Source organism: Anomaloglossus baeobatrachus, chromosome 3, assembly GCF_048569485.1.
Source record: "Anomaloglossus baeobatrachus isolate aAnoBae1 chromosome 3, aAnoBae1.hap1, whole genome shotgun sequence".
NCBI classification, from domain to species: Eukaryota; Metazoa; Chordata; class Amphibia; order Anura; family Aromobatidae; genus Anomaloglossus; species Anomaloglossus baeobatrachus.
Window position 1 is genome coordinate 135,240,471 of NC_134355.1, and position 26,885 is coordinate 135,267,355.

At 47.1% G+C, this 26,885-nt stretch overlaps 1 protein-coding gene across 1 annotated transcript in view; it reads left to right on the plus strand.

Annotated features, from left to right (window-relative positions):
* Positions 1-26,885, plus strand: part of LOC142296186 (heterogeneous nuclear ribonucleoprotein L-like) — a 195,705-nt gene that overhangs the window by 149,453 nt on the left and 19,367 nt on the right. Inside the window, exons 10-12 of the mRNA XM_075339490.1 lie at positions 4,471-4,672; positions 5,305-5,362; positions 13,217-13,315. Of these exons, the coding sequence (XP_075195605.1) occupies positions 4,471-4,672; positions 5,305-5,362; positions 13,217-13,315 (359 nt within the window). The remainder of the gene's footprint in view (positions 1-4,470; positions 4,673-5,304; positions 5,363-13,216; positions 13,316-26,885) is intronic.

The window sequence follows — 26,885 nt, forward strand, 5'->3', positions numbered from 1 at the left end:
TATTGTATCAGTATATTGCCAGCTGTCAGTCAGTGCTGAGGCGTGGTTACAGCTGACACTCATTATGCACTGAGTGGTAACTGAAAGCGCACCAGCCGTGCAATTATGACTGAAAGACTAAAGGGGGCTTTACACGCTGCGACATCGCTAGTGCGAACTCGTTGGGGTCACGGAATTGGTGACGCACATCCGGCCGCATTAGCGATGCCGTTGCGTGTGACACCTATGAGCGATTTTGCATAGTCGCAAAAACGTGCAAAATCGCTCATCGGTGACATGGGGGTCCATTCTCAAAAATCATTACGCAGCAGTAACTAAGTTGTTCCTCGTTCCTGCGGCAGCACACATCGCTCCGTGTGACACCGCAGGAACGAGGGACCTCCCAGCCGCTATGCAGAAGGAAGGAGGTGGGCAGGATGTTACATCCCGCTCATCTCCGCCCCTCCGCTTCTATTGGGCGGCGGTTCAGTGACGCAGCTGTGACGTCGCTGTGACTCTGACGGGCAGGTAAGTAGTGTGACTGGTCTGGGCGATGTTGTGCGGCACGGGCAGCGATTTGCCCGTGTCGCACAACAGATGCGGGCGGGTACCCACGCTAGCAATATCGGTACCGATATTGCAGCGTGTAAAGCGGCCTTTAGGCTGCCGGGAGGTAAGGCCGTTAGGAACGTTGAAAAAGTGGTCAGAAAACAAACAAATCACACCAAAAAAAAAAAATCTTTAGGTCAGAGGAAAGGAGAGATTACTAAAGTATCTTCTGCTTGAAAAATGGATGTTTTTGACAACCTAAAAAAGACATTGTGTGCACTTATACCCTAAGGCTCCATCATTATTGCCTTTGTGCCTCTTTTTGTCTAGTTTTTTACCTTACTTTGATTTGCACCCAATTCATCATTTTCTTTGTGCCTTTTTTCCGTTATTATATGTGCTTGCCTATTGTTGTTGTTGTTGTTGGAGGTTAACAATTCCAGATGTTTGTAGTCTGATCCATCAATTGTAACGTTTCAAAAAGTCATCTAATTTGGCTCAAAAGTGCAATTTTTAGCGCCAGAAGTCACAGTAACGGTTCAAGGCAAGGAAAAAGACAATTTTTGATTTGCACCAAATTGATTAACTGGGTGCACTATTTTGATGAATTTAGTGACAAAAAATGGCAACTAATGCTACAAAACAAAAAAGGACAGTGACTTAATAAATGATGAATCGGGGCCTAAGTGTTGTGAATATATCCGAGGCATTCTCATTCTTTAGGCTATGTGCGCACTAGACCGTTTTTCCCGCGGATTTACCCGCGGATTTGCCCCGGAAATTTCTTGAGAAATGTCTGCAATCTTTGTGCAGACATTTCCCATGAAATTCAATGAGAAAAAAAAATAGCTGTGCGCACTGTGCGGATTTTTCTCAAGAAAATTTCTTGAGAAAATTTTCTCGAGAAACTTTCTTGAGAAAATGTGCATGTCCATTAATTTCCGCAGGTACCTGCGGTATTCCGGGGGTATTCCGCAGGTAGCAATGATGTGCGGTATACCATCGGAATAGCCGCGATTTACCTGCGGTAATGCCCATCGCTGCCTGCGGTTTTGCAGGAAGCGATGTCATTATGCCAGGAAGAGGAGCAGAGGAAACACACGTCACACTCCCTGGACGCCGCACAGAAGCACTTCCGTGCGACCTCCAGGTGTCTGTGCAGTGTGTGTCCTGCTCCGGCCTCGCGGCTCCCAGCACTGCAGGGTGTCAGTGTCTGCCCGCAGTGTCAGCAGCCTGTCACGCTGCAGCGCAGGCAGACACTGACACCCTGCAGTGCTGGCAGCCGCGGGGATGACGATCGCTGCTGTCAGGAGGTGAGATCATTACCTGCTGTGACGATCTCCTGCCTCCTGACGTCAGCGCTGTCACTGCTGTCTAGGGCCGACTCGCGAGCGGCCCGAGACTGTCACTAGCGGTGACGTCACGGGCTCTCGCGATAAGTCAGTGACAGCGCTGACGTCAGCAGTACAGGAGATGATCACAGAAGGTAATGATCTCATCTATGCTCCTGATGGCAGCGCTCGTCATCCCCTGCAGTGACCTGAGCTGACCTATTGATGTTAGCTCAGGTCACTGCATTGCTCTCCCAGCCAATGGGGAACATTCTGTTTTTCATTGACTGGGACAGCGACTATGGTATGGATCGCCGTGCCCCCCCCCCCCTTATTGGATTACGCCGGACGTGGAATTGATTGTGCTCTTTTCAATAAATTGGTTAAAGAGGGAATGTTTTGGGGAGTGTTTTTTCAAATAAAACTTTTTTTGTTGTCTATTTTTTAATTATTACTGACTGGGTTGGTGATGTCGGGTATCTGATAGACGCCTGACCTCACCAACCCCAGGGCTTGATGCCAGGTGACATTACACATCTGGCATCAACCCCATATATTACCCCGTTTGCCAACGCACCAGGGCGCGGGATGAGCTGGGGCAAAGCGCCAGGATTGGCACGTCTAATGGATGCGCCACTTCTGGGGCGGCTGCGGCCTGCTATTTTTAGGCTGGGGAGTGTCCAATAACAGTGGACCTCCCTAGTCTGAGAATATCAGACCCCAGCTGTCCGCTTTACCTTGGCTGGTGATCCAATATGGGGGGGACCCCACGTTTTTTGTTTTAAATTATTTATATAATTTAAAATAACAGCGTGGGGTGCCCACTGTTTTGGATTATCAGCCAAGGTGAAGCTGCCAGCGGTGGTCTGCAGGCTGCAGCCGTCTGCTTTACCCTAGCTGGCTACAAAAAATGGGGGGACCTCACGTCATTTTTTTTTAATTATTTATTTATTTTATGGGTAAATACAAGGCTAAGCACCCTTTAGGCTACTTTCACACATCCGGCTTGAGCTCTGCGGCTCAATCCGGCTGTGCAAGCTATGCAACGGATGCGGTGAAAACACCGCATCCTTTGCATAGGTTTTTCCTTTGCGGCCAGTCCGGTTTTTGCCGCTTGCGGCATGCTACTGAGCATGCGCAGTGGCAAAAACCGCATGCGGCGGCCGGATGCGGTTATTGCCGCATCGCGCCGCATCCGGCCGCCATAGGCATGTATTGAAAAATGTGCCGCATCGGCCGAATGCGGCGCGATGCGGTTTTTTTTGCCGCACGAAAAAAACGTGCCAGGCAACGTTCCATCCGGCCGCCGCATCGGCTACATCTGCCGCATGCGGCAAAAAACGGACGGAACGCAAGGCCATGCGGCACAATGCGGCACTAATTAAAGTCTATGCAGGAAAATTGCAACCGGCAGCAAAAAAAACCGGTTGCGATTTTCATGCAAAGTGCCGGATTGTGCCGCATAGCAAAAACCGGAGGTGTGAAAGTAGCCTAAGTGCCACATGAAAGTCACTAAAGGGTGCCAGCTTAGAAAATGCAGGGAGGTGGAACATTATATAGGTTTTTCTCATCTATCTATCTATCTATCTATCCCTCTATCTATCTATCTATCTATCCCTCTATCTATCTATCTATCTATCCCTCTATCTATCTATCTATCTATCTATCCATCTATCCCTCTATCTATCTATTCATCTATCTATCTATCTATCCCTCTATCTATCTATCTATTCATCTATCTATCCCTCTATCTATCTATCTATTCATCTATCCATCTTTCCCTCTATCCATTATCTGTCTATCGATTATCTTTATTATTTATTGCAGGGACAAACCTGCGGCAAATCCGCGGCAAAAACGCATGCGGATTTGGTGCGGATTTTTTCCGCAGGTCCGGAAATCTTTCACTGGCAGAAGTTTCTCAAGAAATTTTCTTGAGAAACTTCACATTTCTAGTGCGCACATAGCCTAACTCCCTGTAGAGGGGTGGCCTTAGCAAGAGCAGTTCTTCACTAGTAGGCTACGTTCCCACAATGAACTTTTGATGCATTTTTGACTCATGTTTTTGCGGCATCAAAAACGCAGCATCTTATAGTTCTAGCAAAGTAGATGGCATTTATAGAAATCTCCTGCGCACTGTGCTTTTTTTTTACGCTGCGCAAACTGAACTGCAGCGGAAACGCATCAAAAATGCATTTGATCCACACCTAAGAATGTCAATAAAGTTTTGTCAAAACCAAATACCAGGGAGTTTCAGGAACAAAGCAGCTTTATTTAAAGCAGGACATCACACACAGACAAAAACCGAAGCAACAAAAAGGCACGATAACATTTTTTTTTTTTTTTTTAAACAAAACGAACAAACGCAATGGAAAAATGCAAGTAACATAATATAAATAATGGTTGCAGAAATTCTACAACATCAAAAACTCACCAAAAGCTTATCGTGGGAACGTAACCTTAAAGTAAGTTAAAGGTACTAAAACCAAATGTAAGAGTAACAGAACATGTCTTAGACTTGTATAGACAGGTCCCCATTTTCCTGGCACTTGTGTTGAGGGAAATGTAATATTTTACCTGATGGTCTTATCTTTTTTTTTTTTTTCCCCAGCGTGTCAAAACAGCACTCTGTTGTTCCAAGCCAGATATTTGAACTCGAAGATGGAACAAGTAGTTACAAAGATTTTGCAATGAGCAAGAATAATAGGTTTACTAGCGCAGGCCAAGCATCCAAAAACATAATCCAGCCGCCGTCTTGTGTCCTTCACTACTATAATGTTCCGTTATGCATGGAAGAAAGTATTTTCCAGAAGGTGAGTTACACTTACAGTGTACTAAGATAAAGTGCAGGCAAACAATCCCTACACTTTTCCAATCCACATTCACAGCAGGGTAACATTTGGCATGCGAGTAAGGGCTCATGTGCACGTTGCGTCGTGTCCCTGCAGAAATTTCTGCAGGGATTTGACAGCACATGTGCGCGTCAAATCGCTGCAGAAACACTTCATAATGAATCCAGTGTTTCTGCAGGAAAAAAAGCCGATTTCCTGCAGTCTGGATGCAGTCTCTCCCATAGACAGAGCGGGACCTGCATCCAAAGCGCACAAAAGAAGTGACATGTTACTTCTTAGAACGCAGCCATTTGGAACAAAATTTTGGCATCCAAATCGCTGCACTCTCAAACGCAATGTGCGCACGTCTCATGCTTAATCTACACAGATTGTGCAAGGGACGCAGGTCGAAATTCGGCAACGTGCGCATGAGCCCTAAAACTGTTCACACCGATCACTGTGACAATTGGTTTACTGAATACCAGTCTAAGGTGTTTTAGTTTACTAGTATTCATCCATAATATAGGATAAGCCACTAGTAATACCTGAATCAGAATTGTTATACTAGTGTGTTGTTCGCTATATCACTTTTCGGGTTTCCATTTTTTTAACAGCTCTGTGAAGATCACCAAGTTCCGAAGTTCATCAAGTACAAAGTATTTGATGCCAAACGTGAGTATAATCCAATACCAATAATGTTACAGCTTCCATTGTAACATTCAATATTACATTTCATAAAAATCAATAGATATTGTTATTTTTTCACTACATCTTAATCATTTACTTCCAATGCCAGTTTGACTTCTCAAAAAGTCATTTTTTTTTTCAAATCTTATTTTCTTTTTCGCTCCTAATTGGGAGACCCAGACAATTGGGTGTATAGCTATTGCCTCTGGAGGCCACACAAAGTATTACACTTAAAAGTGTAAGGCCCCTCCCCTTCTGGCTATACACCCCCAGTGGGATCACTGGCTCACCAGTTTTGTGCTTTGTGCGAAGGAGGCAACACATCCACGCATAGCTCCACTTTTTAGTCAGCAGCAGCTGCTGACTATGTCGGATGGAAGAAAAGAGGACACATATAGTGTCCCCAGCATGCTCCCTTCTCACCCCACTGTATGTCGGAGGTGTTTGTAAGGTTGAGGTACCCATTGCGGGTACGGCGGCAGGAGCCCACATGCTGATTCCTTCCCCATCCCTTTTTACAGGGCTCTGGGTGAAGTGGGATTTACCGGTCTCCAGGCACTGAGACCGTGCTCCATCTACAGCCCCTGGAGAAGATGCTGGATGGAGCGGAGTACATCAGGGACATGGCCCTGCTTCCTCAAGGTACTCTGTGTCCCCGTGCATTTGGCGCTCACACCGCAGCATGCTGGGTGTTGTAGTGCGCCGGGGGACATCAGCGCTGCGGCGCCTGTGCCATGGCCTCATTCAGCTTCGCTGAAGCAGGCTCACTTATGGGAATTGGTCGCGCCGGCCGCTGGGACTGCGGCGCGGCTGGCACTTGTAGTGCGCCGGGGACTTCAGCGCGGCCTGCGCTTTTACGGCGGCCGCGCTGATAACTAGAGTCCCCGGCTTTTGCGGCCTGCTTCCGTTCCTTCCCGCCCCCAGACCTGCCAGTCAGGAGAGGGGCGGGACGCTGGCCACTTCTAGGCATCGGTCGCGCCGGCCGCTGGGACTGCGGCGCGGCTGGCACTTGTGGTGCGCCGGGGACTTCAGCGCGGCCCGCGCTTTTACGGCGGCCGCGCTGATAACTAGAGTCCCCGGCTTTTGCGGCCTGCTTCCGTTCGTTCCCGCCCCCAGACCTGCCAGTCAGGAGAGGGGCGGGACGCTGGCCACTTCTAGGAATCGGTCGCGCCGGCCGCTGGGACTGCGGCGCGGCTGGCACTTGTGGTGCGCCGGGGACTTCAGCGCGGCCCGCGCTTTTACGGCGGCCGCGCTGTTAACTCGAGTCCCCGGCTTCTGGGCCTAGTCTCCCTTCGTTACCGCCCACAGCCCTGACAGTCAGGGTAGGGGCGTGACGCTGCATAGCACAGCAGCGCTGAGAGCTGGAGTATGTTTTGCATACTCCACCCCTCTCACTGTGTGCACTGTGAATCCGGATTCCCGCACTTTCTCAGGCACGCCCACGGCTTCCTTCTCTACAAGGACGCCGGCAGCCATTAGTGTCAGTTTCTGTACGAACAGAGACAAGTGTGGAAGACCCTGGCATTCTGATAGTCACACAATCGCTGCAACAGGCGTTAAGCAGCACCTGTGGTGCTAACCCCACTAGTGCAGAAGTGCACTTATAGATATGCTTGTACTATATACATTGCACTGTTTGGTCGCACGTTGTATATACCCTCCTGGATTATGCGGAGGAGTTATCAGCATATTCTCTGTGTAAAACAAAGGTGCAGAACCACATGTTTTTCTATACAGCTGGTACAGCATGTACGGCTATACGGCCGGCAGGTTACATAGACTCCCATTGTATGCACTAATGGCCAGGGGATGAGGACGGTGTCTGCAGTATTTACTGACAGTTTTTCTGAGACTATGGCTATGATACTAGAAGCCTAGCAGTCCGGACATGTCTCTCACAATATGGGCACTGTTGAATCATTGATCCATGGCCCCCCTCAGTGTGAACAACTAACAGCTCCGGGAATGTCACACGCATCCCAGAGTCACGGCTCTGCACGGACGTCAGTCCCAGACAGCCTAAGCGGGCTCACTATGAGCGGCCTCGGTTTCATCAGGGTCTTAGCAGAAGGACTCGCTGTGTAATGAGGCGGAAGTAGCGGCTCAGGATTCTGATCCTGAGACCGCTCTCAATCTGGATACACCTGATCGTGACGCCATAGTAAATAATCTTATAGCGTCCATCTATAGAATGTGGGTTATTTCTCACAGCTCCTCCAGTGGAGGAGTCAGCTTCACGTATTTTTCTGGACCACTCTGCCTTCAGAGAGGCAGTCCAGGAACACCACGCTTATCCAGATATGCGCTTCTCCAAACGGCTTAGGATACACGTTATCCCTGTCCCCTGACTTGGTCAGGGACTGGACCCAGTGTCTCAAGCGGCATCCTCCAATCTCCAGGCTTGTAGCTAGATCCATAGTTGCAGTGGGAGATGGAACTGCTGTTGGCTCCGGCATTCTCTCCCTTGGGGCACTCCAAGCTATTTCAGCTTGTCTTACACAGATTGACACGGTTACACGTACATCTGTGCCGCAGGTGGCATCCTTAACCTCTCAAATGTCTGCATTTGCTTCTTACGCGATTCAGATTGTCCTGGACTCTGCGAACCGTGCGGCGGTAGCCTCCGCTACTCCGTGTTTTTAAGCAGAGCCTGGTCTGCTCGTTAAGTGAATGGAAGGCAGATTCTGCTTCCAAAAAAGGTTGCCTACCAGTTGCCTTTTTCTGCTGACCGACTGTTTGGTGAATGTAACCATTAAACAGTCCAGGGGTAAGGATTCATCCTTTCCTCAGCCCGGACACAACAAACCCCAACAGAGCAAGAGGCAGTCGGGGTTTTCGGCCTTTTCGAGGCTCGGGCAGGTCCCATTTTTCCTCGTCCAATGTGGACTCAAAAGGATCAGAGGAGCTCAGATTCTTAGCGGGCTCAGTCACGCCCAAAAAATCGACAGTCTGAAAACCCGCTTCCAAGGCGGCTTCCTCATGACTTGCGGCCTCGGTCGGTAGCAGGCTCTCCCGCCTTGGCGATATTTAGCTGCCATAGGTCAATGACCATTGAGTGTGAGACATTCTGTCTCACGGGTACAGGATAGAGCTCACTTCTCGTCCTCCAACTCGATTCTTCAGAATTTCTCACCTCCCGGCCGAGCCGCTGCTCTTCTGCAAACAGGGTGCACTCTATAGGCAGAAAGAGTGATGACCCCCGTTCCTCTTCAGGAACAAGGTCACGGTTTTTACCCCAAATTCTTTGCGGTACCTATAACAACGGGCCGTTCCATCCCGTTCTGGATCTAAAAATGCTCAGCAAGCTCGTGGACACCAGGCGGTTCCGGATGGAATCACTCCGCCTCAAGGTCCCAAGGATATTTCCTAGCATTATTAGGCATCAAGGATGCTTATCCACACGTGCCGATTGATCCAGAGCACTAGCGTGTCTACGCTTCGTTATAGGAGACGAACACCTTCTGTTCGTAGCTCTACCTTCCGGCTAGCGACAGTCCCACTGGTCTTCGCCAAGGTCAGGGCAGCAGTAGTCACAGTCCTGCACTCTCAGAGTCACTCTGTGATCCCGTATTTAGACGATCTACTTGTCAAGGCACTCTCTTAGGAAACATGCCAACACTGCCCGAACGTTGCGCTGGAGACTCTCTAAAGTTTTGGGTGGATCATCAACTTTTCAAAGTCAGATCCGACCCCGACCCTATCGATAACATATCTAGGCATAGAGTTTCTTACTCTCTCAGCGATAGTGAAGCTTCCGCTAGACAAACAGCATTCACTACGGGCTGCAAGCTCTTCTTTAAGAACCAGTCGCACACATTGAGACGCCTCATGCACTTCCTACGTAAGATGGTAGCAATGGAGGCAGTTCCTTTCGCGCAGTTTTACTGCGTCCACTACAATGGGACATTCTCCGCCAATGGGACGAGGAGTCGACGTCCCTCAACAGAGTCGTCGTTCTTTCTCAGGCGGCCAAGGAATCTCTACGGTGGTGGCTTCTTCCCACCTCTTGGTTAAAAAAGAAGGTCCTTCCTATCCCCATCCTGGGCGATAGTTACGACAGACGCGAGTCTATCAGGGTGGGGAGCAGTTTCTCTCCACTACAGCGCTCAGGGTACGTGGACTCAGCAAGAGTCCACCCTTCAGATCAATGTTCTTGAACACAGAGCAGTGTATCTTGCCCTACAAACCTTCCAACAGCGGCTGGAAAGCAAGCATATCCGACTTCAGTCGGACAGCTCCACAGCGGTGGCATACATCAACCACCAAGGAAGAACGCGCAACCGGCAAGCCTTCCATGAAGCCCGGCAGGTTCTGATGTGGGTGGAAGACACGGCATCCACCATATCCACAATTCACATCCCAAGTGTAGAAACTAGGAAGCTGACTTCCTAAGTCGCTGAGGTGTGGCCGAAAGAGGATGGTCTCCTCACCCGGACGGGTTTCAGGAGATCTGGCGCCGCTGACAGAGGCCGGACGTCGATCTAATGGCGTCACGGCACAACAACAATGTGCCAGCTTCATGGCACGGTTTCACAATCATCGAGCTCTGGCGGCAAACGCCTTAGTTCAGCATTGGTCGCAGTTCCAGCTACCTTAGGTGCCACCTCTGGCATTGTTGCCCAGAGTACTGCGCTAGATCAAGACCGACTGCGGCCGCGCCATCCTCGTCGCTACAGATTGGCCGAGGATGTTGTGGTACTCGGTTCTGTGGTGCCTCACGGTAGGCTAACCGGGGGCACTACCAGACCAATCAGACTGGCTGTCTCAAGGGCCATTCTTCCATTTGAACAGGACGTGGAAGATATTCTTATCTCGGTGCTCGGCGCAGGGTGTTTCTCCCTGGCCGGTTGCATCGTCTATGTTTCCTTCCTTCCTGCAATCTAGGTAGGAAAATGGGTTGTCGCTCAGTTCCCTTTAGGGACAAGTCTCAGCGCTATCTGTATTTTTCAGAAACGACGACTTCCTCAGGTACGCACGTTCCTACGGGGAGTTTGTCTTCTCAGCACTCCGTACAAGCGGCCGTTAGAGCCCTGAGATCTGAACAAGGTTCTAATTGCTCTCCAGATGCCGCCTTTCGAGCCTTTGAAAGATGTCTCCCTTCCCGCTTTTCACGGGAAGTGGCCTTCTAGTAACGGTCTCGTCTCTTAGGACAGTGTCCGAGCTAGCAACGCTCTCATACAAACTCCCTTCCTGGTCCTTCACCAGGACAGGGTAGTTCTGCGTCCGGTTCCGGACTTTCTCCCTAAGGTGGTATCCCACTTTCATATCAATCAGGATATCACCTCACCTTCTTTGTGTCCTCGTCCAGTCCACCAATTTCAGAAAGATTTGCATCTGTTGGTTCTGGTGAGAGCACTCAGGTTCTACTTCCCGCATGGCGCTCCTGCGCCACCCGGATGCACTTTTTGTCCTTGTCGCTGGTCGGCGTAAACAGTCGCAAGCTTCCAAATCCACCCTTGCTCGGGGGATCGAGGAACCAATTCTTGAAACCTACAGTTCTACTGGGCTTCTGGTTCTCTCAAGGCCGAAGGCCCATTCTATCAGAGCCGTGGGTGCATCCTGGACATTACGGCACCAGGCTACGGCTCAGCAGGTGTGTCAGGCACCTACCTGATTGGGTCTGCATACTTTTACCAAGCATTTTCAGGTGCATACCTACGCTTCGGCAGACGCCAGCCTAGGTAGATAAGTCCTTCAGGCGGCAATTGCCCACCTGTAGGAAAGGGCTGTTTGACGGCCCTATCACGAGGTATTCTTTTACCCACCCAGGGACTGCTTTTGGACGTCCCAATTGTCTGGGTCTCCCAATTAGGAGCGAAAAAGAAGAAGGGAATTTTGTTTACTTACCGTAAATTCCTTTTCTTCTAGCTCCAATTGGGAGACCCAGCACCCGCCCTGTTTTCTCTGGGTTTTTCTGTTTTTTCGGGTACACATGTTGTTCATGTGGTATGGTTCAGTTCTCCGATGTTTCCTCGGATTAAATTGGTCTTTAAACCAGTTATTGGCTTTCCTCCTTCTTGCTTTGGCACTAAAACTGGTGAGCCAGTGATCCCACTGGGGGTGTATAGCCAGAAGGGGAGGGGCCTTACACTTTTAAGTGTAATACTTTGTGTGGCCTCCAGAGGCAATAGCTATACACCCAATTGTCTGGGTCTCCCAATTGGAGCTAGAAGAAAAGGAATTTACGGTAAGTAAACAAAATTCCCTTCTTTTAAAAAATATTGTACTTTATATTAGTAGTAAATTTAGGTCGATATGATTTCAGCGTATTTATGAAATTGTGTGAATTTTTTTTTTAATTTGTTTTATTGAAAACTTACATAACAATATTACATGTATTCCAAAAAAACTTCTTCAGAAGTAGGATACAAAAGTCCAACAATATGCATTGTTCTTCAAAAGGTATATATACAGGAAGTACAATATACACAGTACAAGTACACGTTGCATTACATATTTTGATATTAGCCAGTCAATTAAAACCCATGTTGTGTTGAAGAAGCATAGAAACAATAGACAGGTTACTCTTCTGTCATCAAACCTGAAGTACAAGCTCAGAGTTTAAACTTTTAGAACTAACAATAAAACCTTTTGCTGCCTGCTGTAAGATTCCCACCTACATCTCCAAACTGTATGTAATCTGTAACTGGTAATATAAATGATACCTCAATTGTGAAAGACCGTCTGCGCCGATGAGTTCCATATGTCTCGCACCTTATCAAACTTCTGAGGGCTTCTCTATAATGATACAATGTTTTCTCATATGTGATTATTGTGGTTAGTGGCTCAACCCAGGCTTATGTTAAAATGTTAGTATTAAAAATGTCTGAGTAGTGCCAAACATGTTTTGGTTCTATAGAACCCATTCATTCTGGTGTTGGTGGTCAGATTTAAACCCTCCGCGACCAAGCATGTATATATACATCCTTGGCTGTGTCTGTCCCTTTAATGTGGGCTCGCGCGGAAAAACGCAGAAACAATTGACATGCTCCTTTTTTTTCAGCAACAAAATCTGCAAGGAAAAAAGAAGCGACATGGGCACAGCAAGTCACGATTCTCATTGACTTTGCTGGGATGCTTTTTCCTTGCTTTTATTGATTAAAGGGAACCAATCACCAGGATTTTTGCATATAACCTAAAGCCAGTGCTATACAAGCACTATCGGGCTGATTCTCTACATACCTGTAGTGGTCAGATCGGATGTATAGGTTTTGAAATCGAAGAAAGTAAAGTTTATAAAATCGGCAGCTTCTTGAGTGAAAGCAGCTGAGGAGTAGGTAATATCTGGTAGGTATTCATACTTATCCCATCCCCCTGTTAGAATTAGCATAAGTATTATACAATCAATGTAACTTTTCACTTCCAGGACCTGTGGTGATGTCATACCCATGTGACCAGAAGGGGCGGGGCCTCAGCCAACAAAGCTGGATACCAGGTCACATGGGTATGACCTCACACAGGTCCTGATAGTGAAAAGTGAAATCAATATTCAGGTACGGTATACTAATTCTAACAGGGGGAGGGGATAATTCTGAACACCCCCCCCCAGATATTATCTGATCCTCAGCTGCTGTCCGAGCTGACCACTAAAGGTATGTAGAGAATCAGCTTGATAGTGTCAGTATAGCACTGGCTTTAGGTTATATACGAAAATCCTGGTCATTGGTTCCCTTTAAATTAAACAAGGAAAAACGCATTAAAATATGCAAAAAAAACTGCCATGTGGGAACATGCTATTACTCAGTATTGTACTTCAATATATTACTTCTATTATTAACCCTGCTTATGGTTTTGGTTTTCATTCCCTATTTAATCTTATTTTATGTATTTCATTAACAGCATTATCAAAAACTTTGTCTGGTCTCCTTGAGTGGGAAACGAAGACTGAAGCGGTTGAAGCACTCACAGTATTAAATCACTACCAAATCAGAGTCCCTAGTAAGTGCCACTATGTTTATAAATGTTGTGTATTGTAGTGCATGTCACACTAGACTCTCAAGGGAAGCAATGTCTTTGATCTAGCAGTATTGGAAACACAAACTAATCAAATGAGCACAGAACTGATGCACACAGCAGTCCTGTCTTCATGGACTCGGCTCATCTGTGCATTACATGGATGGTCAATATGCCTATCCTAGATTGCCCAGTGCAAGAAAAATGTATGCCTAACTGTATCCTTCGACTGCTACAATAGCTGGTCACTTAAAGCCTTATGTAGGGGCTGGCTTCAATATAGTATGGGATTGCTGCTATACTTCAGGCATTCAGTGATCATATCCGATATAACAGTATCTTCTGTTTTAAGAATTAGGCCCTGTGCGCACTTACCGGTTTTTCCCGCTGATTTCCTGCGGTTTTGCTGCATGTTTCGCTGCAGAAAATGTTCATAACATCTCTGCAGTGAATCACCAGCAAAACCTATGGAAAAAAAATGCTGTGCGCACTATGCGGAATTTGACAGCTGCATGTTTTGCTGTGGGATTCCCGCAGCAAAAACAATTGCATGTCACTTCTTTTCCGCACGTCGCTGCGGGATTTCACTCCATTGACTGCAATGTAATCGTGAAATCCCGCAGGGAATAACGCAGGCAGCAAATTCTGTGCGGTTCATTGCGTTTTCCTGCGTTATTCCCTCCGGTATTTCGCGGTTTACCTGCGGTAATGTTCATCGCTTGCCTGCGGTTTGCAGGGAAGTGATGTCATTATGACAGGAAGAGGAAGCGGAGCAGAGAGTAAACACACACACACAGACATCACAGACATAGAACACAGACACATAGAATACACATCGCAAACGGAAATATAGAAAAAAAAACACAAGGGCTCCGCCGTATTTTTACCTTCCAGCCGAGGTAAGCACACAGCGGCGGCCCGGTATTCTCAGGCTGGGGAGGGCGAGGGGCAGGGTTAATGTCCCCCGCCTCCCTCCCACCTCCCGCAGCCGAGAATATCAGCCGCAACTGCTCCGGGACTCTCGCATCCATTATGTGGCAGTACCGGAGTGTCCCCAGCTCTTCCTGGTGCCGTGATGCGGTGGCAGTCAGAGTAATATAAGGAGTTAATGACAGCGGATTGCCGCCACTAAGTTCAGGCTTGATCATGGCAGCGTCTATGTGACAGCTGACATGATCAACCCGTAAGTAAAGTGAAAAAACACACACACCGAAAAATCCTTTATTTTAAATAAAACACAAAAAAACCTCTGGTTCCCCCGTTTATTATTTCCCCCCGAAACACACAGCTCCGGCGTAATCCACGTCCTGCGATGCTTGCATCCAGCCGCGACTGACACACAGCGCTGAATGCAGCCTCGCAGCGAGCCAGCATAGGTAACCACAGGGCATTTCCCACGGCCGGTAATGTGAACTCACTACCGACCGTGAGAAATGCAGCGTGTGCTCACAGGGACTCTCTGTCTATCTATCTATCTAACTATCTAGCCATCTCTCTATCTATTCTTCTATCTATCTATTTATCTGTCTGCTATCTAAGAAGGAAATAACTTTTTTTTTCTTTTTTTTTCAATGTGCTTTATTGCATTGAATGCATTAAAGCACATGTATCAACCCGCACGTGGCAATACCGCGAACAATACCGCGGAAAACCGCATGCGGTTTTCGGGTGCAGTTTGACGCAGTTTTTTACCGCTGGTGCGGTAATCTTTCAGTGCTTGCGGAATTTTCTTGAGAAAATTCCATTTTCCAGTGCGCACAAAGCCTTAGGCATAACCTGCTAGCTGCCAGAAATTTTTCCAGAAACTGTTCCAGCTCAGAAGGATTAAAAAAAATCCAACTATATTAGATTAGTTAAAATAAAATCACCCAGACTAAAGAAGATAAATGTAAAAAAACCCAATGCATTTCATAAGACAACAGATGTTCTTTGTTGTGGCATAAATTCTGCCTGCCATTTAAGAAAAAAAAAATAAAGCTGATATATGAAATTCCAGGTCCCCCCTCTTTAATGTTGGTCAAATGTATAGACCCTTGTAGTGTTCTAAATCCTTTAAAGACCTGTGTACTGCCCCCATCATTATATACTAAGGTCCCCCATCCTGGGCCCCTTCCAGGTATATATGTCCCCCAACCTATTATACTGTATATGTCCCCCATTCTGAGCCCTATCATCTTCACTGATCCTTCGTTCAGCAAGATGATGACGACTGTGCCTGGTGTTGTCAGGAACCCTTGCAGGTCATCTATCGCGCAGACCAAGCTGATGTAAACGCTTTTGAATGGTCTGACATGACACGTGGGTGCCGCTCACCTCCCTTCAATGCGCCTGAAGTTGTGTTACTGACAGCCAGACTGGTTTGTCAGGTCTCCATAAGCAGAATAGTCTTCCCCGTGGTCCCCACATAGCTTCTCAGAAGCCAGATCAGATACCCACACTTTGCACTGACGAGGGGCAATCACCCCGAAACACCGTGTCTGCAAATTGGGATTCTGATCTGGCAATAAATCCTAAGGGGCACTTTGCACACTACGACATCGCAGGTGCGATGTCGGAGGGGTCATGTCGAAAGTGACGCACTTCCGGCGTCGCACTCGACATCGTAGTGTGTAAATCTTAGATGATACGATTAACGAGCGCAAAATCGTCGTAATCGTATCATCGGTGTAGTGTCTGGGAATTCCATAATTACGCGACTGCGACAGATACGATGTTGTTCCTCGTTTTTGCGGCAGCACACATCGCTGTGTGTGAAGCTGCAGGAGCGAGGAACATCTCCTACCTGCGTCCTGCAGCTCACGCCGGCTATGCAGAAGGACAGAGGTGGGCGGGATGTTTACGTTCCGCTCATCTCCGCCCCTCCGCTTCTATTGGCCGCCTTCCGTGTGACGTTGCTATGATGCCGCACGACCCGCCCCCTTAATAAGGAGGCGGGTCGCCGGCCAGATCGACGTCGCAGGGCAGGTGAGTCCATGTGAAGCTGCCGTAGCGATAATGTTCGCTACGGCTGCTATTACAAGATATCGCAGCTGCGACGGGGGCGGGGACTATCGTGCTCGGCATCGCAAGCATCGGCTTGCGATGTCGTTGTGTGCAAAGTGCCCCTTAGTCTTAGGCTGGAAACACATCTATGCGAGTAAAATCGGTCCTACTGGGCTGAAAAATACTCGGCTGATTTTAGTTCACGTTAGGTGCGAGTGCACCGCAAGTGCGATGCTTTTTGCTCGCGTGTGTGTTGCGTTTGCGATGCTAGTTTCATGCAACATCTTAATTATATAAAAGCTATTACACATGTGTCATTTAATTTACCTTTGGGAATGTGATGTCACATTCATCTGTTGAATATTTAATGAGCGAAGTTACTGCCACACTCGCAAATGTGAACGCTGGTGCGCGTGTGTGATCCTACTTTTAATCCCCTTCCATAGGAAATCATTGGGACAAATGGTGCGAGAAACTCGCAAAAAAGCAGCATGCTGCGATTTTTTTCTCAGTCCGATTTGGACTGAGAAAAAAATCGCAGATGAGAGCTGAATCATTCACTAACATGTGTCCGATTCCAATGGGAGTTTTTCTCGCATTGCTCTACTGCGAGAAACTCGCAAGTGAGAAGCAGCCCTTATGAAAAGGCTTGTTTAAAAAGACACTTTTGACTTTTAGGATTGCTACTTCCAATAGGTGGCGCTAGAGTTTGTCTCCTTCCTCACTGGAGGGACAATTTGAAGTTGTCTGGCGTTCATTATTCAGTTCCAAAGGGTATTGTACACAACGAAGCGGTATCAGAGTGGAATGTGGCTAAGGACATCCACTTCAATGACTTCTGTGACACTTCCAGTCTCCCTGAATCTTTGTTGCGACCTGCTGACCTCTGTGACACTCTAAGTTCAGTGGTCACTTAAATCTAAGAACATCTTCCTTGAAGCTTCGCAATTGCAAATTACTGTTGAGCAATTGTTAGGTATCGTCTTGGTCTCATTATTTCAAAATGTGAACAGCATGATGAGGAGGACTGTTTAAAAAACAATTCTAACTGGACCCTGAAATTTGTTGGGCGATTCATGGATCAAACACCTGTTGTGAATTTTGCCATTAAGCTCCTTATTAGAGAACAGCAAGTTGTGCAGAAAGTACTGAGACATTGGACAGTTGGACATGTGCATTCAAAAGTTTAGAGAAGGTCACATTAAATTCAGCTGAAAAGGTTGGAGGGCATTTTATGATCATCCTGAAATTTCACCAAACAACCAAATATCCCTACCTTTTTGTGAGTAGTATATAAGTCCTCCATCCTGGGCCACTTCTTGATATACATGTCCGCTTGTTCAGTCGCTTTTCTCTAATGCAGGGGTGGGGAACCTCCGGCCCGCGGGCCGCATGCGGCCCGCCATGACCTTTTATGTGGCCCCCGGGCAGATTCCCGGGGGAGGCAGTGCTGGTGCTGTCACCGCGGTCTTGCTGCCGCCGGCCCTTTAAGTCCACACATTGCTGTTTGTGCTGCAATGTGTTCTCCCGTTGGCCAGTGCCAATTGTGGGCGGGTCCACAGCAGCCTCACAGCTTCCAGCCTTGTGTGTCCGCCCCCTGCCCTCCGGAGATCAGTGCCTGCCTTCTCCTTCTAATGCAGTGTGTCCGGCTCCTGCACTCCGGTGATGTGAATGCAATGCTGCTGTGAGTCCAGCGCCGACCCTCTGCTGCTATGTGCCCTGCCCAATGCTTTGTGCCTCCCCACACCAGTTCTGTAAACTTTCTCCCCCAGAGTTGCATGAAACTCTCAGCGCAGTGTGCCCCACAATGTCCTGTGTGCACCCCTCCCCCAGTCCTGTGTGCAGCCCCCCAATGTCCTGTGTGCAGCCCATCACCCAGTAGTCCTGTTTGCACCTCCCCAATCCTATGTGCACCCCTTCCCCAGTCCTGTGTGCAGCCCCCCAATGTCCTGTGTGCACCCCCACACAATCCTATGTGCAGCCCATCACCCAGTCCTGTGTGCACCCCCCAGTCCTGTGTTCCCCCTCCCAGTCCTGTGTTCCCCCTCCCAGTCCTGTGTTCCCCCTCCCAGTCCTGTGTTCCCCCTCCCAGTCCTGTGTGCACCCCCCCAGTCCTGTGTGCACCCCCCCAGTCCTGTGTGCACCCCCCCAGTCCTGTGTGCACCCCCCCAGTCCTGTGTGCACCCCCCAGTCCTGTGTGCAGCCCCCCCAGTCCTGTGTGCAGCCCCCCCAGTCCTGTGTGCAGCCCCCCCAGTCCTGTGTGCAGCCCCCCCAGTCCTGTGTGCAGCCCCCCCAGTCCTGTGTGCAGCCCCCCCAGTCCTGTGTGCAGCCCCCCCAGTCCTGTGTGCAGCCCCCCCCAGTCCTGTGTGCAGCCCCCCCCAGTCCTGTGTGCAGCCCCCCCCAGTCCTGTGTGCAGCCCCCCCAGTCCTGTGTGCAGCCCCCCCGTCCTGTGTGCAGCCCCCCCCCGTCCTGTGTGCAGCCCCCCCCGTCCTGTGTGCAGCCCCTTCCCCAGTCCTGTCTGTGCCTCCCCCCCAGTCCTGTCTGTGCCTCCCCCCCAGTGATGTCTGTGCCTCCCCCCCAGTGATGTCTGTGCCTCCCCCCTAGTGATGTCTGTGCCTCCCCCCAGTGATGTCTGTGCCTCCCCCCAGTGATGTCTGTGCCTCCTCCCCAGTGATGTCTGTGCCTCCCCCCCAGTGATGTGTGTGCCTCCCCCCCAGTGATGTCTGTGCCTCCCCCCCAGTGATGTCTGTGCCTCCCCCCCCAGTGATGTCTGTGCCTCCCCCCCCAGTGATGTCTGTGCCTCCCCCCCCAGTGATGTCTGTGCCTCCCCCCCCAGTGATGTCTGTGCCTCCCCCCAGTGATGTCTGTGCCTCCCCCCAGTGATGTCTGTGCCTCCCCCCCCCAGTGATGTCTGTGCCTCCCCCCCAGTGATGTCTGTGCCTCCCCCCCAGTGATGTCTGTGCCTCCCCCCCAGTGATGTCTGTGCCTCCCCCCCAGTGATGTCTGTGCCTCCCCCCCAGTGATGTCTGTGCCTCCCCCCCAGTGATGCCTGTGCCTCCCCCCCAGTGATGTCTGTGCCTCCCCCCCAGTGATGTCTGTGCCTCCCCCACAGTGATGTCTGTGCCTCCCCCACAGTGATGTCTGTGCCTCCCTACAGTGATGTCTGTGCCTCCCCACAGTGATGTCTGTGCCCCCAGCCACTCCAGTGGTGTCTGTGCCTCCAGCCCCTCCAGTGGTGTCTGTGCCCCCAGTTAATTAATTGCTTCACCCAATATAGCAGGGTCATTTAAACATTGATAATTTTGTGTGGCCCCCGAAGGTTGGTAGAAATTTCCAAATGGCCCCCGACAGAAAAAAGGTTCCCCACCCCTGCTCTAACGCGTTAAAAAAAACAAACAACAACACATTCTTCTTACTCATGACGTGCGGTATCCTCTTTTGTAGTTGACAGAGGCTGGCAGCTGACCTCAGCATGCCTGCTGTGGATGATGCATGAAGTCACTGCCATGCAACGTAAATGCGTGGCATGTCGACTTTAGCAGCCGGCTTCTGATTAGCCGGTGGCATGTATTGCAGTGCAGGGACCCAGCAGGTCTCAGAGCCGTAATACATTTCAGTTCCAGATTTAATAGGTGCTGACGTCAACAGGAGTACCCTCCAGCACGAGCCCAAAGAGACTGTGACCGCTGTCATTATGCCCCTGGTGATTGCACCTCCAACGTTTAACCTAGATGAAGAGCCTTTGCCCCTCTTCTATTGCTAAGGAGGGTGATAACATGAAGAAAAGATTCAATATCACTGAAAGGCTGTACAAGGATAGACATGACAGGTTTGATAGCTTTGAGCCATCTGCCTGTTGTCACTTATATTTTTAGCCCCTTAACGACCGCGGGCAGTAATATTACGTCCTAGCGGTCATAGTGTTACTGCCCGCTGTCTGCTGCCGGCAGCATGCCGTGAACGGCGCACATCTCAGCTGATTTTCACAGCTGAGATGCGTGCCTGCTAGGCACGAGCAGAATCGTTATCTGCTCGTGCCGTTTAACCCCTTAAATGGCGCTGTCAATATGTGACAGCGCCATTATAACGGCATTGGCAGTAAACATTTACTTACCGGCCAATACCGGAAGTCACGTGACGTGATCACGTGACTTCCAGTGGTTGTCATGGTAGCACAGGGTCATGTGATGACTCCTGTAGCTCACATGAATTACTTTCGGTTTCACGCGGCCCGGAGCCTAGTGAAGCAGAAAATGAGCGTATCTGCTGTTTATAGCTGTGATCAGCAGATATGGCAGACCGATCGGATTGCTGATCCATGTAATCCCCTAGGGAAACTAGTAAAGTAAAAAAAAAAAAAAAAGTTTAAAAAATTAAAAAAAAACCTAAAAGTTAAAATCAAAATTTCGCCCCTTTGAAAATTAAAGGGTTAAAAAATATACACACATTTGGTATCGTCGCGTTCAGAAATGCCCGATCTATCAAAATCTAAAATCAATTAATCTGATCAGTAAATGGAGTAGTGGTAAAAAAAATTCCAAATGCCAAAATTACGTTTTTTGGTCGCCACAAATTTTGCGCGAATTGCAATAACAGGCGATGAAAACATAGCATCTGCGCAAAAATAGTACCGTTAAAAACGTCAGCTCGAGACGCAAAAAGTAAGCCATCGCTGAGCTATAGATCCTGAAAAATGAGAACGCTACAGGTCACGGAATATGGCGTAAAACATGCGCTACTTTTTCTGGACAAACTTCCGTTTTTTCATTTAACCCCTTATATAACAGTAAACATATACATGTTTGGTATCTACGAACTCGCACTGACCTGAGGCATCACACCCACATATCAGTTTTACCATATAGTGAACACAGTGAAAAAAATATCTCAAAAACTATAGTGCTATCGCACTTTTTTTTTGCAATTTTTCTGCATTTGGAATTTGTTTGCAGTTTTCCAGTACACTATATGGTAAAACCTATGGTTTCATTTAAAAGTACAGCTCGTTCCACAAAAAAAGAGCCCTCACATGACCATATTGGCTGAAAAATAAAGTTACGTCTCTCGGAAGAAGAATGGTGAAAAAAAAAACCGGAAAGCGAAAAATCGGCCGGTCGTGAAGGGGTTAAGGTCAGGATATATTGCACAGGTCTTTATAGTGAAAGGGTTAATAATGACTTGTACATGTAGCACAATTTCCATAGATTTTCTTTCCATTGATGCGTACTTTGACAGGGTACAGTGGAACCTTGGATTACGAGCATAATTGGATCCGGTAGTGCGCACTTAAACCAGGTTACTCTTATATCAAAGCGAATTTTTCCATAGGAAATAATTGAAATGCAGGCAATTCGTTCCACAACCCACAAATATTCACTGTATTTATACAAACTTATTCATATATAATTACAGTACACTAATACAAAATACTGTACAGTAAAAAATATAAACCAAATTAAAGTGCACATCAGCTTACAATAGAATTGTTGGCGTGCGGGAGGTTCTATAGAGAGAAAAAATTATGTATAAATATGACAACTTTTATTCTAGTACAATACACAAAAAACATACCCCAAATCTATTCTCCCCGAAATAAGGGCAGAACTAAGCCAAATGTGGGGTAGGAATACTGCACAGGTAATTAGATTACAGTTCAACCAAAGTCCTCTACTGGTTAGCAGAAAGAAAGTACAATACTGTATCCACAAATGCAAATTGATACATAGTATATAGTAGATAGTATATACTGTACTGTACAATGGTATACTGTATACAGTACATATGTACAGAAAGTTACCTCCAGAGCGGGTCAGAGTGCGGGGAAAGGACCGAACCGGACGTGTGCACGGTGAGTATTTGCTCTTCTTACAAAGCATTGCTCTTAAACAAAGTTACAAATTTGTAAAAAGCTTTGCTTATCTTGCAAAATGCTCTCAAACCAAGTTACTCTTAATCCAAGGTTCCACTGTTTACATATTTTTGCATATCCACATTTATGATACATCCACCGGATACTTGCCTCTGGGACCCTATCTCCGGAAGGTGGGCCCCCCGACCCTACTCCCACTTGTTCTGTTCTCTACATTCACTTCTTTGGGACTGGGACTGTAATTGATTACAATTTATAAATCTGAAAATTATCAGCACTCATTATGCTTTACATAGTTTGTTTTACATTTCATGCTTCCTGAAATTAAAAATCCCCAGTCTAAGTGAGCTTTGGTACCAGAATAGCTTTCCTTCTTTTAGGCTGGGTTAATACATTCCTAATCGCTCTTAATCCACTCAAAGAAGGAGAAAGGGCAGTTGCGTCACAGTTTGTTCATTGTAAATCAGTCCCAATCCTCTGCTATATTCATTTATCTCTCTCTGAAATATTATTTTCAGTTCCTGACAATTTTATATTGCGTTTAGTTATGTTTACTCTGTAATGCGCCTGACGTACTGGCATGAAACCGAGCACTGGAATGTATTTTCTTCTGTTTTATATATTTCACATATAATTATAACTGCATATGCCAAGTGCATTGTATCTTAACTGAAAACTGTAGGACATGAACTTACTAATACTGGAACAATATATATTTTTTTCTACTTTTATGTCAGGGTTGTTGTTTCTTTTGTGCATTTGAAAAGTAATGAAAATGCTTTTGTAAAACAACATGTATTTTATGGCAAAATGTTGCAGTTTATTGACATTGTCTCTCCAGTAAAGGAGACAAACTCTAGCGCAGCGCCACCTATTGGAAGTAGCGATCCTAAAAGTCACAAGTGGATTTTTAACAATCCTTTGCAATATGACTCAGGATATATAAGCCAGATCAGAATCTCCCAATTTGCAGACAGTGTTTCGGGGTGCTTTCCCCTCGTAAGTGCAAAGTATGGGGGTGTCTGATCTGGCTCATGAGAAAGCTATGTGGGGACCACGGGGGAACACTATTCTCCTTAAGGAGACTTTGCAAGCCAGTCTGGCTGCCAAGTAAGGGGACTTATAGCTGCCACGCCCCTCTAAGAAATATTCAAATTGTCTCTCCAGTAAAGGTGACAAACTCTAGCACAGCGCCACCTATTGGAAGTAGCGATCCTAAAAGTCACAAGTGGATTTTTAACAATCCTTTGCAATATGACTCAGGATATATAAGTCAGATCAGAATCCCAATTTGCAGACACGGTGTTTCGGGGTGCTTGCCCCTCGTCAGTGCAGTTTATTGACATCATTATTACCGTAGTTGTGCAATTTAAACACAATTTCAAAACATTTCACCTGTAAAAACACAGCAAGTCACAGTTAAAGGGGTATTCCACTACTAAGACAACCCCTTTTCATGCCTCATGTTTCACTCAATAAAAATAAAAAGACTTCTACTCACCTCCCCTACCACCTCTCCACGAGGCGAGATCTTGCATGGAGCCCTAGACCGATTAATATTGACAGTTATCTTGTGTTTCTTCCACTTTCTAATAATTTGCCAACAGTTGTTGCCTTCTCACTAAGCCGATTGCCATTTGTCCTGTAGCCAATCCCAGCTTGTGCAGGTCTTGGCCATGGTGGAGAGGTTGGAGTGTGATTGATTGAGTGTGTGAACAGATTTCTTTTATACAGGTAATGGGTTCAAAAAGGTGCAATTAATACATATAATGAGTGTAGAGTAGGAGGGCTTCTTAAAAAAAAAAAAGATCAGGTCTGTGAGAGACAGAATTCTTGGTGGTTGGTCGGTGATCAATACTTATTTCATGGGGGGGCGTGGCCTGCACGCTGATGGCGACTGCTGCTTGAAGGAGAACTCTGTGCTGACAGCAGGATAAACCGGCTCTTATCAGCTCACAGATAACAGGATTACCAGCTACAGGAGGTGTGAGTAACCCCAGCCCCCAGCTATGCCTAAGGGGAGACCTAAAAAAAACTGGCACTCCAGCCAAACTGACAGACTTCTACCCCCGGGATAGGGATCTCTCCTCACCAAGCAAGATGGCGCTGGCTTCTCACTCAGCTTCTTTCCACTCCTCACAAGGAGATACAGGCTGCTTGAGAGGCTGCACAGCCATTCCTCTAACAGAGGAAACAATGCAAGCTCTGCTGAAAACGCTGAGGGCTTCCCTGCAGGCTGATCTCAGAGAAATAGTAAGAGAGCTGAAGGAAGAGATCAGGTCTCTAGGTGATCGCACAGAGCATGTAGAAACTAAAATGGCTGAACTTGCAACATCACATAACAATCTGATAGATGCTAAAACAGCTTTGGAAAAGGAGGTGGAGGCACTAAAACTTAATATCAGTGATATAGAGGACAGATCCCGAAGAAATAACCTAAAAATCAGAGGGATTCCCTCATCAGTAGCAGATAAAGACCTCCAGGAATACTTCCACAAGTTTCTGCAGCTTATACTCCCTGGATGGGACACCAGAGACCTGATAGTGGACAGGATTCATAGAGTCCCTAAAGCCAAAGGCATAGATCCAGCTCTGCCTAAAGATGTCCTGGCTAGACTTCATTTCTATAAAACAAAAGAAGCTGTGCTTCACACACTGAGGGGAAATCCAGCCCTGCCAGACACTTTCATGGGACTAAAAATCTTCCCAGATCTTTCTGCTGCAACTCTTAATAAAAGAAGAGAATTTGCCCACCTTTCTAAACTCCTTAGAGATCAAGACATCAAGTACAAGTGGGGTTTTCCGGTGAAGATGATAATTTTCAAAGATTGAGGCACTCACATATGTCATACTCCTTCTCAGCTGGGCAAATTGCTGGATGACTGGGGAATAGCCCACTCACCAAACCCTGGTGGGCAGGAGAATCATAGAGGCCCTCCAGACAGGATTAACCCTGAATGGTCAGTAGCTTAGCTGGGACTCCTTCCTGCTTATGGCACCTGCTGTCCCTGCTCCTGTGACACGGGATGTCACGTAGCCCCCCTGAGGTTCTCGCCTATGGCGAGCGGTTATACACCGGGCACCCTACTCGGGGCAAACCGGTGTTGTTGGAATTTTTTTGTTTTTGTTCCTCTTCTCACAAATGTTCCTTAATTTTTTCTGGAAATTTCTCTCAATTCCTTGCTGGTCTAGCCCCACTCATCCCTGATGGCGTTCCTAGGAATTCAAACCCCCCTGCGGCTCCAATATGAGAATTAAGATATTGTCTATTAATGTGAACGGACTCAACTCCCCAGCAAAAAGGTCAATGATGTGCAGAGAGGTGAAGGCATCTAACTGTGATATAGCGTGCATTCAGGAGACCCACCTTCTTTCCACAGATAATAAACGGCTACTTCATCCAAGGTTCCAACACACCTTTTTTGCTAATGACTCAAAAAAAAGAGGAGGAGTGGCCATTTTAATAAAGAACTCAGTGGCCTTTAAATTGATAAATGTCAGTTATGGAGCGGATGGAAGATATATTATTTTGTCTTGTTATATCAACAGCGTCCCTTATACCTTTGCAACGGTCTACTCCCCAAATTCATCACAATTGACCTTTGCTAGGAAATTTTTCCAAGCATTCAAAGATACTGCCACAGGGGCGGAAATCATCTGTGGAAACTTTAATATACCTGTAATACGCTCCAGGGATTGCTCCAACACCAGCATCCCATATGCTAAGGAACTTAAGCATCTCATCAATGAATTCCATTTTCATGACATCTGGAGATATTTGCACGCATCAGAAAGAGACTATACATTCTTCTCTTCCAGGCATCGCTCATACAGTAGAATTGATTTTTTTTTTTTGGTCGACAGCAAATCTATAAGTAATTGTGTGGCAGCTGATATTGGTTTAATTACTTGGACAGATCATGCGCCGATCTCTTTGTCTGTTCAGGGTAGCTTTAATGTTCAAAATTCCCCTAGGTGGAGACTGAATACCAGCTTGCTTGGTAGGCAGAAGGTACATGATGAAGTAGAGTCAGTGTTAACAGAATATTTTAAACTTAATAATAATGGGGAAATTTCTGACGAGACCCTGTGGGCTGCTCATAAAGCAGTAGTCAGAGGGCAGCTCATAAAAATAGCCTCCATCCAAAAAAGGAAAAAAGACGCAGATATTAAATATATATTAACCCGTATTCATCACCTTGAATCCCTGAATAAAGCCAAAGCATCCCCTAACTTGACTAAAGAAATTGTAACCCATAGATTCCAACTAAGATCCCTACTCCTGCAAAAATACGAACATAATCTTAAAAAAAAATAGATCGACATTTTATGCTATGGGGGATAGAGCGGGGTCCTTATTGGCAAGAAGGACGAAAAAACGTGAGATCCAATCTAAAATAGAATTCCTGAGGGACCCAAACGGAACAATCACTAGACATCCCATTGAAATAGCAGAAGCATTTGCGAAATACTATGAGGCCCTGTATAATCTAAAATATGATTCCAATACATCACAGCCGACTCAAGTGGATATACAGGGTTTCCTAGACACCCTGGATCTTCCCCGGGTCTCAGATGAGCAATTAGAGGAACTTAATCTTCCCTTTACTACACATGAAATCCTAGGTGCCATCAAAATGACTAAGTCTAACTCTGCCCCGGGCCCCGATGGGCTGCCATACGAATATTACAAACAATTTACAT